The sequence below is a fragment of the Daktulosphaira vitifoliae genome, unplaced genomic scaffold (genome assembly GCF_025091365.1).
Source record: "Daktulosphaira vitifoliae isolate Bord-2020 unplaced genomic scaffold, ASM2509136v1 Scaffold_2, whole genome shotgun sequence".
Taxonomy (NCBI): Eukaryota; Metazoa; Arthropoda; class Insecta; order Hemiptera; family Phylloxeridae; genus Daktulosphaira; species Daktulosphaira vitifoliae.
The window spans coordinates 38,629,451-38,642,927 of NW_026099573.1; the positions used below are offsets into that span (position 1 = coordinate 38,629,451).

At 27.0% G+C, this 13,477-nt stretch overlaps 1 protein-coding gene across 1 annotated transcript in view; it reads right to left on the reverse strand.

Annotated features, from left to right (window-relative positions):
• Positions 1-4,862: 4,862 nt before the first annotated feature.
• LOC126898635 (sodium channel protein Nach-like) overlaps positions 4,863-13,477 on the reverse strand; it is an 11,092-nt gene continuing 2,477 nt past the window's right edge. The window contains exons 4-10 of the mRNA XM_050672885.1: positions 10,026-10,168; positions 9,746-9,899; positions 9,373-9,667; positions 7,168-7,224; positions 6,937-7,072; positions 6,742-6,872; positions 4,863-6,168 (exon numbers count right to left, since the gene is read on the reverse strand). Of these exons, the coding sequence (XP_050528842.1) occupies positions 5,927-6,168; positions 6,742-6,872; positions 6,937-7,072; positions 7,168-7,224; positions 9,373-9,667; positions 9,746-9,899; positions 10,026-10,168 (1,158 nt within the window). The 3' untranslated portion in view covers positions 4,863-5,926. The remainder of the gene's footprint in view (positions 6,169-6,741; positions 6,873-6,936; positions 7,073-7,167; positions 7,225-9,372; positions 9,668-9,745; positions 9,900-10,025; positions 10,169-13,477) is intronic.

Sequence of the window (13,477 nt, forward strand, 5' to 3'; positions counted from 1 at the left end):
ATAAAGCTCTGACATATAAAAACGTATTTAACGAAATAGAGTTGCCCAGTTATTAACATAAGAAAAATTATATGTATCATGTATAAAAAGATATCATATATTGTAAAAAAATTTATATTAACTCTTCCCAATGGCGGATGGAGGAGAGGTCATCGGTGCCTCCGAAATTAGGTGCAATGTTATAAATTATTTCCTAGTTTGAAAAATATATTCCCGTATTACATTAATTATGTAAATTGCATACCTTTTTTTTTAATTATTTTGTTAAATTTAATAAAGTGACCACTAATTCAAATTTTTTTCTAGATCCACCCTGCGTTTTCTTTACAATTGTAACTTAAACGTATTACTATTTTTGATATGGACGTTTCAATATTTATGTATAATTTTAGACATGTCTTAGTAATTAACTATATTTAAACTGTTTAAATATATCAACTGTTTAATAATATTACAAATTTTACTTTCGTACCACGTAATTAAAAATTTTTAAGATATAAATCACCTAACAAAAACTCATAAAATATATATCTTATTGATTGATGATTTTTTTATTTTTAATTATTAATAATTAATAATGATTAAAGATAAAACTTGATCTTTATTTTGGTAATCAGAGATATAATAAATAAATATACCAGAATGAATTTTTATGTGTAATTCATTGAAGTAATATATCCTTAGGGGAGTATATGGCTTACTTATACTATTGGTAGGGCGAACTCATTAGCGGAAAGTCTCAGGCAGACGATTCCAATGATCTGACCAACTCCCAGAATAAGAAGCAAACTCTTAAAACCTACGGTCGAAAGGACGTATGAGTAGCAAGAGAAGGGTAATCGTTTGTCTTGTAGGTGAGAAATTTCGTTCAAAGGTCAACCATCGGCCATGAGGATGCAGAAAGAAACAGGGAAACTACTGAATTAAAGATCTTTGATATTCCTTATCAAATAGCTGTTACTATCTAAATGATGTCCAATGAAAATGAAGAGAAACGTACTGATCATGAAATTCGGACACCAAGATCTGTCAGGAATAGATCCATTGCTACTCAAGTCGTAAAAGTCCTACTCAAAGTCCTACGACTTAGTCGTACTCAAGTCCTACTAANATGATGTCCAATGAAAATGAAGAGAAACGTACTGATCATGAAATTCGGACACCAAGATCCGTCAGGAATAGATCCATTGCTACTCAAGTCGTAAAAGTCCTACTCAAAGTCCTACGACTTAGTCGTACTCAAGTCCTACTAAAACCTTGTGGAAAGACTAAACAAGACTATTTTAGAATAAACACATGAAATGCAAAGACGATGAAAAACGGGGAGGCTGGAAGAAGTAAAAGAACAAATGAAGAAAGCAAAGCTAGATATACTTGGTATAAGTGAAACAAGACGGTCAGGAAATGGTGATTTTATATCTGATGATTTTAGAATTATTCATAGTATAAAGGAGAAAAGAGGAAGAAACGGGGTGGCAGTGATATTACCAGGGAAGTGAAAAAACAATTTACTCAACTCATACCACCAAAATAACAGATTTCTAATGATGAAAATAGTAGCAAAGCCTACAAACATTTATATTACAAATGTACTTTCCTACATCTAGAAGTACGGATGAAGAAATTGAAGAGAGATACGTACAGGTTGAAGAACTCACGAACTCAGTTGTTTAAAAACAATGAAAACAATTGAAACCCGTTTCCTTGCTTACTGAACACTCTACATATAAAGTACTTTATTAATATAACTCATAAAAATGGAGGGGTTATAATTATTCCTCCTTTAATTCCCTCCTCTTGTCTTAAGATTAATTACCCTTTATGAAGGTGTTCGCGCCGCAGAATAGGGCGACACTGTGTAAAGCTATCACATTTCATGTTGTCTTTTTTGTGATAAAAGACTGATATTTTTTTATGGTTATGGAACTACATGTGTTAATGGAAGAAATATGTTCTTCTGAATAATCCTTTTATGTGGATTTTTTTTTGTTCTAAGCCAATTGTGGTCTACTCAGATATATGAAGAATGAAGAAATAGGTTCTTCTGAATAATCCTTTTTGTGGATATTTTGTTCTCAGCCAATTGTGGTTGCTCATTTTGTCAGGATATGTGTACCTCACAGCAACATCATCTCAAGTAAAAATTGCTAAATTATATAAAAGAAGTCAAACCATAAATTTGTTCCTCATCCACTTATGCATAAGTATTTATTGATGTAAATAACTTGTTCTTTTCTATTGGCAAGTTATAATAATATATTATATCTATATTTATATACATTTATAATGTGTGTGAATTGAGATTTAAGTCATTTAATATATTCCTTGAGAAATTAAATATAAATGTTGTTAAATGTTTACTAACTGTTAAGATTATGTATAGTTTAATGTTATAATAATATATTTTTTATTGACATTATTCTTTCATTATAGGAAAAATAAATCATTCATTGTTTTATCAGAATATAATTATTGTTGTTCATCTCAAATGAAAATTTGTTTGTGTTCTTTTACCAGTTAAGGCCTTGTGAGCCCAGTAGCCCTTTCAGAAGGTTTATACATATTCATTAGGTCACAGGGTAGATACATACCAAATTTATAATTACGATTCCAGCAACCACGCCATTATTTATGACCACCATGTCGTATGTCAATACATCAAGACGTTTATATGTACACCGTAAAGAAAAAAACACCATCCTTTTTTTAACCAAAATTTTGTGTGAAAACCAATGAAATGAAATGGGGATGACGAAGAAAAAGACCACATTTTAGGTAGATAGATGTACTGATTGGTTTTTTCTTTGTATTTTATTCCATAATATAGTACTATTATTTTAAATTATTTTTAAATTATTATTATACTTATGAAAAAATAGCTTTTTATTTTCTATTATAAACCTAAACATCGTATACTAGTAGCTTGGTCTCTCTCAAACAATAATGGCATATCAAATAGTAAAAAAGAGCTGGAATGGACAATCCTTTATAACTATATCTATTATTCTAAATTTATACATTGTATGATAGAATATATAATAATCTTTGATAAATTTTCTTTCTTTTAAAGTCAAATTGCTTCACTAATTATCTCTCTTTTTTTGTTCTATTTATTTATGTGTCTAAGTTAGTAGAGAAAAATTAGCAACTATATTAGTATAAATAAAGAGTTAGAATTTTTAAGAACCGGTTCAAAGCCGTTTCTGACGAAGGAAATAAAGAATCAGAAACCTAACCATTTATTTACTAAAATTATTTGTTTTAATGTACCGGAATTTTACTAAAAAATCAGTTCTTTTAATGGTTTTTAAAACAAATATTGAACTATGTAGCCGCCATGGTTCTAAAATTTTCTGCAGTGCAACATTCTCATATGTGTCACCTCAGTTTCATATACCATTTGTTCTCATCAATGCAGCTCTGTAAGTTATACAACAAATAAACATAAAAAAAAGTATCAATATTGATGATGAAAATATCAAACTAATATTATATAATTATTATAATGTTTGTAATATCAGTTACGCCAATTATCAGGCAAACAGTCGATATAGTCTTGTAATCTCATAATATATATTAACATATTATGTTATATATATTTTTAATAAATTAAAGTGAGGGCTATATTTCTATTTTTAAGTTTATTTACTAATCAAAGTGGTCATAGGTGTAAATATATGAAGTATGTAAGGGCGTAATTACACAGGAAAGACAACTTTTTTCTTTTGTATGAATAATATTTCCCAACCATAGAGAAATACTTTACTTACTTTACTGCAACTATGTTGAATAATTTTAATTTAATATGATATATAAAATCAATTTAACGGATGAGATTTGGGCAGAATTTTAACATACTTGGGTAACTATTTCCAAATTATAAAACCATAACTGAACTATATATACACTAATATGATATCATATTTACCTTTTGGATTGAGTTCAAATTTAAGCATTGAAAAAAGTACATTAATTTACGGTGGTTTTATTGCTCTTAACTTATTTAAATTTTAACAATTACAAACAAAATAAAAAACGAAATCATTCAATTTGTTAAATTAAAGAGTTCAAATTTTATGTTAAATCGATAGTATTTATTATGAAAGGAGTGATTTTTAATTGACTTATAATTATAAGTATAACCAAAAATAAGTTATTGAGAAAAATTCAGTTTTGTTATTTGATAAATAAATGTCTTAATCGTTTTTAAAGGTCTGATTAAATTTGAATAACAATATTTAAATTATAATTTAACTATTGTTATTTAGTACAATTTTTTAAATACCTATGAGAAGCACTTAACACACCAATGATCTTATAATATAGGTTATGATATAAATAAATCGTGTCTAAACATTATTTATTTCTGTTATTCAATGTTTAAACTATTAATTAATGAATAGGTTATTAAATTATTTTATTTTTGGCATTTCTAAAATTTAAATGCATAGATGAAGATATTTAGAATATAGTTTGGTTCAATGAGTTACTAAAAAGGACTCCTTCAGGGGCCACCACGATAAACAATTGCACAACATCGATTGTGGCAAAAGTTGTTACCATCAAGTTGTCACACCTGCCAAATACGATTACCGAATAATAGGTGGAATTTAATTTTAGTTAATATGTCGTTAAATATAAATGATTATAATACCTCCTGGCATATTAACCACAACAATGATAATTAAAGTTGTATGAGGCTGGTATGTAAAACATACCGCAGTCTGTGTCTAGATTAAGGAATAGGAAAAAAATACACGCAAATACTTAAGGTACTCACTTAATGAAAATAAATATTACAGTTATGATTAATAAGGAAATTTAATTCAATTGCTGAAAAAGAAAATTAAGTTAAACATGGACAAAAATTCGAGTGTATAAAAAACCATGTCTACAAAGAAAAGCTCAAAAAAATTATAATAAAATATTTAAACAATAAATATATTATAATATAGTAAACATCATTTACAGTATTGAAATACATCCATTAATGTTATTCGGAAATTAATGAAAAACACCAGGAGCGGTCTGGACACTCGAACTAGACTAACTTAAGTAAATTCTTTAAAAATTAAAAAAAGTTAATAAAACGAAGCTCATTACATAAATATAATTAATAATAACAATACCCAGTAACCAAAGAGACCTATCCGATGGTTTAGATACTTCACCAAAAATACGTGATTATTTGATCTACACCATTATTGAAAACATTGACAAAAAATGAAAAACGTGTGCACTCTAACTCGGTAAATGACAGAAAGCAAGGGAAAAAGCCAACACCGATCTAATGGCAATTTTAAACCGATAACGGTCAGTCTATTGGGGAGGGATCAATACCAATAAACAATTTGATTTTAATTGTATTTATTTTCCCTGGTCGCCTTATCTTGCAGTCAACGGCAAAAATAATGAGTTTCGACATCGTTGTGTCAAAAAAAGGTTCACTTGCCCATTCTCTTGCATAATAAAAAAAACATAACAAAATTATAGACTTTCCCACCTTCGAATTTGTGACGTTTCAATGAATTTAATGTTTGTATAAAACTTCTATACAGCCGCAGCGGTTTCTCGTCTGTGGAATAACAGTTACTGTGATGAATAATTTCCGTACTTTCCAATTTACAAAAATTATTCTTTTTTGAGTTAATAACACTTTTACAACACAATTCAAACTTACACTAAATTTGAATTATCACACATATAATTTCAAGTGTAGACACGACTTTTAATCAATAAATGAATACACATTAAAAATATTATAATTATTTTTATAAATGATTAACGTCTAAAATTCACTAAATTTACCAAATAAATGTGGTTCAGACTAAGTAAAACCCTATCAAATACCTTAAGTACAACTAAGTAAATGTAATAATTTATGCTGTTATTGAGTTTTTACTATAAATATTATATAAAACATAAATTAATAGTTAAATTGATTCATTGATGTTTTAGAGTTGATATGACGTGGTGGCTTATAAAGCGGCCTTTTGAATTCATAAGGATGGTACCTACGTGTGAGTATAACTAATTTTTCTTTTTTTTGCCTTTTGTATATATTCTTACTTCTGAGGTACACGATCGACTTATATAAATAATAAAGTATTTCTATTAAACTGACCAAGCTGCATCCCAAAAACAGACTTGCTATTCCTCCAACAGATACTATAATAAAATAATACCAAAATAATAAATTGTCTTATAATTAATTGACTGAAGTACTTTTTTTTTTAATAAAAAGTGTGTTATATAAAAATCATTGAAATTAAGATAAAAAAGAGGTACCAATTGTTTCGGAAAAAAAAATTCCTAATGTAAGTTAGTAGATATGGCCAATTATAAAATAATTGAAAAAATTATTTATGTTGCTATAGTAACGTAATTCCTAATGACTTTTGTTTTAAAATTTTGTTTAAAAATTATCTATTGCGATGTTCAATATTTCTTTATAAATTTCTTGTGTGTAATTAATAAAACAGTCATGTTTTTCAACTCGAATTGAAGTTTTTCTAAACATAATAATATAACTTAGCAAAGCTGAGCGTTATTGTTCAATTTAGTTTTTTTAAATAGTACGCTGGTTTAGTTTCTACAAATATCTTCAAATTTTCTATAACACCGTTTACAGATTTTGCATTCAATACAATACTTCGTGCCTAATCCCTTACAAAATTTAGTGCGAAGATACTATCTACGCTACCTTAGCTAGTCAATAATAAAATATTTACATATTTTTACCCAATAAATCCTGTGTACTATATTTCATAGAACGAATGTAACTGATAGCAAATTGGTCTCTAAAATGGAAATCTAGATACACAGGAGTAGGACCAATATCATCATTAAATTGTGATATATCTAGGTATTCCCTACACAAAAAATTAATTTTATTAAAAAAATTTAAACATAACTTTAATGTTTTGACAATAAAACCTTAGTTGGCTGCGTACTTCAGTAGAATAAATAAGAAATGAACACGGTTGAGGACAAGTGCAATTCATATGAGGCGGTTGACTCCACTTAGGAAAACCTGTTTCATTAGTTGGCGCTAATGTGTTACGTTGAATTGCTTCATTTCCATAACATCATACAAATAAAATACATGCATTTTATAATAGTTTATGTTTATCATTTATTATATTTTAAAAGAAATTTAATTATTACCATCTACACGCACGAGACACTTAATGTGTTCAACTCCACAAACATCAATATCGTCTTCTAAAAGAAAACAATTTTTTGGGTATTTATATACAGAAAAAGTTTTAGAAACGCGAATTATTAAGTTTTGGGAAATATCACACAATATTGCGCCTCATAATTGAATCGCAATAAAAAATTGATATAGGTTTAAAATTATCAGTTGGTAAATTTGACTAGTCACCATGATTCAACATTTTATTATTATTATATTAACTTATAGACTGAAAGGTAAAAAAAAACCCAGCACAGTGGAGTGGCGGCACAGTGGGGTCATGGCATAGTTGGGTCCAGTATAGATGATATCTGACAGTGACTAAAATCACTATCATAAAAAACGCTTCGATGCAAATCTGTAGATGGTGTTTAATTTAAAAAAAAAGTAGGTCAAGTGAGAGCTGAGAAAATAAATGATAGCTACAAAAAAAAACCACATAGTAAAATAATATTAATATGAATTTCTTCTCACGAGAGGAGACTACAGTAATGGAATCCTTGATATTTATTGAAATTATTGAATCTAAATGAGATAAAAATCAAATGAGTTAAACATTTTTTTCTATCTCAAAATGAATTAAGAAAAAATTCAGTGCTACAGGCGTGAAAGACCCAAGTGTTACCGTCTCAGAAACCGTACGTCTCATTCGTCGCTTAATAAAAATGGAAATTTAGCTAGTTCAAATTTTAAAGTTATTTTTCTCGATTTCAAATAAACAAAAAAATTTAAATATTTTTAATTTTTTATACTATGTCAATTAGATTGATATAATATTTATGAAAATCAGTGTAATCCCCTTATAATAAAATAAAATACAAAATCAAGAATTTTAATATAATAATAGCATACTTTTGAATACGGTAGCTATTTTCACCATGAAGACAAAATAAAGTCCAAAATTTTTTTTTTTAATATTTAAGTATATCACATAAGCTTAAATTTAAGATATATATAAAAATGTCAGTATTTCCGGAACACTTTCAAAAATTAAGTTGAAAAAGTTCTACTTTCTATATGCATTTTTATGTTTAGAACCCCCATATATTAAGGAAAATGGTCCGATTTAAAAAAAAAAATGTCGAATNTAGAACCCCCATATATTAAGGGAAATGGTCCGATTTAAAAAAAAAAATGTCGAATGAACGAAGTATATAAATATTATTTCTTATAAAAAAATTGTATTGATCCATACATTTTTCAAAAAGTTATAACATTTCAAAGTTAAAAATGTAAAATATAAAATTGAGAATTTTAACACAAAAATAGCATATGGTAGCTATTTTCACCGTGAAGACAAAATAAAGTCCGACATTTTTTTTTCCATAATAAGGTATATTACATTAGCTTTAATTTAATATATATATATATAAGTGTCAAACTTTCAAAAGTTATTATGAACAAGTTAATTTGTTGTGAAAAATTTGTCATTTTATATCCCCCCCCTGTAGGCAGGTAAAGGGTCAGATTTATAAAAAAAAATTTACCATATGATAAGTAAAGACATCAAGCAACAATAAAAAAAAAAAATATTGATTTGTTCATTTTTGAAAAAGTAATGGCAATTTGAAATAAAAATTATTGATAAAATTTCGAAAATTAACGATTTTTAAATTTGTAACTTTTTATGGAGATTTCTCCCATTTACGGGGAACGAGGGAAAGTTTTTCAATTTTTGAGGATAATTTCTACGATTAGATACGATTTGTGATCTTTTGACGTATTGTTGAAAGATATCGGTTCAGTGAGAGCTGAGAAAAAGTTGTAACAGGCACAAAAAATAATAATAATAAACACATCATAGTAAAATTAATACCTTCTGAGATTCGCATCGAAGCTAAAAAATTATAAGAACCAAATGATTTTTATATTATATTATCAAGTTAAAAATAAGAAATCATCATTTAAGAAAATTATAGTTAAGTAATTATATTCTTGTTGAAGGGATGGAAAAAATATTTAACTAAGTAATTTTGTAGAATTTTTTAAACCAAATATTTTTTTTTTACAAAAATTTAAAATTTACAATAGTTTCTGAAAAAATATGTTTTCCAAATTTAGATCATCTTGTATAAAATGAACTTATTAGGTATACTTGAAATATAACAACACTAATAATTAAGAATTTTCACTACTAATTGTTCAATATAAGGTATTCTAAATCAGTTGCTTACTTTTATTATCATTGTAAAAGTACGGAATGCAATTACATAAATTGCGAATAGTTTGTAGTCGACAAGTGCTTTTACAATTATTTTTATTGTTACTGTGACTTGTTATTTTATTGTTTGATATCATGTTATCGTTCCACATAAAACAATTTCGACGACTTTCAGAAACTCTATAAAGAGATTCGTCGGCGATAATTCTACTAACGGACACTGCCAATAATGTTAATCTATCTGCATTTCGATATAATTTATAATTATCTGACACGTCTGGAAAATCTTCAGGAGTGTGCACAATAACCTAAAAAGAATTTTTAAGTTTAGGCTACAAAGTAATAGATACATAATTATATAGAAAAAATTATCGATAAATAATTACATTGAATCCTTTAGCTCGTGTATCAAGTGGCATCGAATCATTTTCAATATCATTCAATATTACTTCCAACCCAGTCATTTTCCCTCCAACATTATTTCTCAGAGGCATTAATGATCCATTAGGCATTTGAAATGGTGGATTTTTATCACTATCGCTGGAAAAATTAATGCTCATGATCAAATATAAGTGTTGGCTTAGAATTGCTCATAAAAACTTACAAACGCATAATTAGATTATTAAAAAAAAAAGTTTGTGTGTTGAAGTATAAAATAATTTTTACTTTTCATTTCTTTCAGCTGTTTTACTATTAAACGAATAACAAAATCCTTCCTCCGTGCGTTGTAACCGAAAAAGATCTGTGCAGTTGATATTGGCTCCTCTCCAATAACATTTAAAGAACACATCACTTATTGACGGCATCAGCTATTAAAAATTAATCATTACAATTTAATGAATAATACGGTGGAGTAATTTATTAGTGGTCCAGTAGCCTCATTTCAGTATTTGAAAGAGGGTTAAACAATTTTTAAGGAACATAGAAATTGTATTGACTACCTTAAGAGTTCATAATTTAATTTTCGTTATAGTAAAATGAAATATATCCTTTTTTCGTTAGCAATTTTTTTTTTTTTTTTGATAAATAATTCCTGTTGTATTATTATTTTTAATTCATATTAGGAAACATTTTATAAATAAACATTCATACTCCAAAATTAAAAATTATTAATCACTTAATATTAATGTTGTTAAAAGTTTGATTTAATTTAATGGTATGCTTTTTTCGCGAGGAACAAATGTCTACTATAGCAACCCCAGATGTGCCACTGTAATAGACCAAATAGGATCGAAAGTCCGTAGTAGTAAACAAGAGTATTGTCCTCCGGATAATTTTTAATGAAAACAAAAGTATAATGTAATGTGTAATTATACACAAATATAGAAAAGTAGCGGATGGGTCAGCTTATCGTTATTATACTGTTGACCGACCGTTGTGTTACCGGTATAAATACTAATTCAAATTAATTGACTTTCTCTGTACGTATTATCTGCGTAGTGATATTATTCTAACAAATTATTTTAAATGTAATATAGAGAGAGTTCAGTAAGTAAGGAAACAGGCTAGTTGCTAGAAACAATGAGAAAATTAGAAACCTGTTCCCTTACTTTAAACATTCTATGTATCATATCCATGTATTATATAACTAAAGTTGGAGTTCTATTCTTTTATTAAAAAACCCCTTATAATTTTTAAGGTTTATTAAAATAATTATTTTTATCTTCGATGCGAAGCTGAGAAGGTATTAATTTTACTATGATGTGTTTTTTTTTTTTTTATGTCTGTTGCCACTTTTTCTCAGCTCTCACTGGACCGATTTCTTTCAAAAATACGTCAAAAGATCACAAATCGTATCTAGTTGAAGACATTACCCTTAAAAATTGAAAAAAATTCCCTCGTTCCCCGCAAATGGGGGAAATATCCAAAAAAATTACAAATTTAAAAATCGCTAATTTTCGAAATTTTTTCACTTTTTTTTCTTAAAACTTCCATAACTTTTTGAAAAATCAACAAATCAACATAATTTTTTTNTTTCACTTTTTTTTCTTAAAACTTCCATAACTTTTTGAAAAATCAACAAATCATCATAATTTTTTTATACTAAAATCTTAGATATTTACATTTATTTGATGTCATTTTTTTGAAAATCTAACACTTATTCTGCTCAATGGGGGGATTTAAAATAGTAACTTTTTTACAAAAAATAACTTTTTGAACTTAATTTTTGGAAAATGTTCCGGAAATACTGCGTCCTTTAAACATATATCAAATTAAAGCTTATTTTATGTACTACAAAATGAAAAAAAAAAATTTGTCCCGACACTTTTTTTTCTACATTTAAACGGCTGCCGTAGTTAAAAAAACACTATTTTTGTGTTAAAATTTTCGATTTTCGATTTTAAATTTTCAACTTAAAAATGCTATAACTTTTTGAAAAATGTATATATCAGCACAAATTTTTTTTTTCTAAATACATTATAAGTACATCTTTCATTTGACATACTTTTTATTAAAATTGGACAATTTCCCCTTATATAGGGGGCGTTCAAAACTTAAAATATTGTAAAAAACATAGATCTTTTTGAACTTAATTTTTGAAAATGTTCCGGAAATACTGCGTTCTTTAAACATATATCAAATTAAAGCTTATTTTATGCACTATCAAATGAAAATAAAAAATTTGTCCCCACACTTTATCTTCTGCATGTAAACGGCTGCCGTAGTTAAAAAACGCTAATTTTGTGTTAAAATTTTCGATTTTAAATTTTCTTAAAAGTGCTTAAACTTAAAAGTGCTATAACTTTTCGAAAAATGTAATTATCATCACAAATTTTTTTTTCTAAATACATTATAAGTACATCTTTTATTTGACATACTTCTTATTAAAATTGGACAATTTCCCCATATATAGGGGGCGTTCAAAACTTGAAACATTATATAAAAATAGAACTTTTTCAACTTNATCACACATTTTTTTTTCTAAATACATTATAAGTACATCTTTTATTTGACATACTTTTTATTAAAATTGGACAATTTCCCCATATATAGGGGGCGTTCAAAACTTGAAACATTATATAAAAATAGAACTTTTTCAACTTAACTTTTGAAAGTGTTCCGGAAATACTGCGTTCTTTAAACATATATAAAATTAAAGCTAAATTGTCCCGACACCTTATCTACTATGTGCAAATTGCTGTCGAAGTTAAAAAAAAATGTAATATTTACGATAAAAATCACCTTCCATAAGGATGTTTTTTGTACTTAAAACTGCCATAAATTTTTCAAATATTAACAAGTCAAAATAATATTTTAGCTTCGATGCGAAGCTGAGAAGGTATTGGTTTTACTAAGATGTGTTTATTTTTTTTTTTTTGTGTCTGTTACCACTTTTTCTCAGCTCTCACCGAACCAATTTCTTTCAATGATACGTCAAAAGATCACAAATTGTATCTAGTCGAAGACATTACTCTTAAAAATTGAAAAAAATTCCCTCGTTCCCCGCAAATGGGGGAAATATCCAAAAAAATTACAAATTTAAAAATCGCTAATTTTCGAAATTTTTTCACTTTTTTTTCTTAAAACTTCCATAACTTATTAAAAAATGAACATATCAATATAATTCTTTTTTATATAAATGTGTAATATCATTACCTTTCGTTTGGTATATTTTTTTCATAAATTTAACCCTTAACCTGCCCACAAAGGGGGAATTTAAAATGACAACTTTTTCAAAAAAAATTAACTTTTTCAACTTAACTTTTGAAAATGTTCCGGAAGGTCTGANTGACCCTTAACCTGCCCACAAAGGGGGAATTGAAAATGACAACTTTTTCAAAAAAAATTAACTTTTTCAACTTAACTTTTGAAAATGTTCCGGAAGGTCTGACACTTTTATATATATCTTAAATTAAAGCTAATGTAATTTACTTTATTATGCGAAAAAAAAATTTCGGACTTTATTTTATCTTCACGGTGAAAATGGCTACCGAATGCTATTATTGTGTGAAAATTCTCGATTTAATTTTTTTAATTTTTAACTATATAATGCTATAACTTATTGAATAGTGTATGGATCAACATTATTTTTTTATGAGAAATAATATTTTTTAATAATCCCTTTTTCATTCTACATACTTTATCTTAATTAGGATATTAATAATGAACTAGCAGAT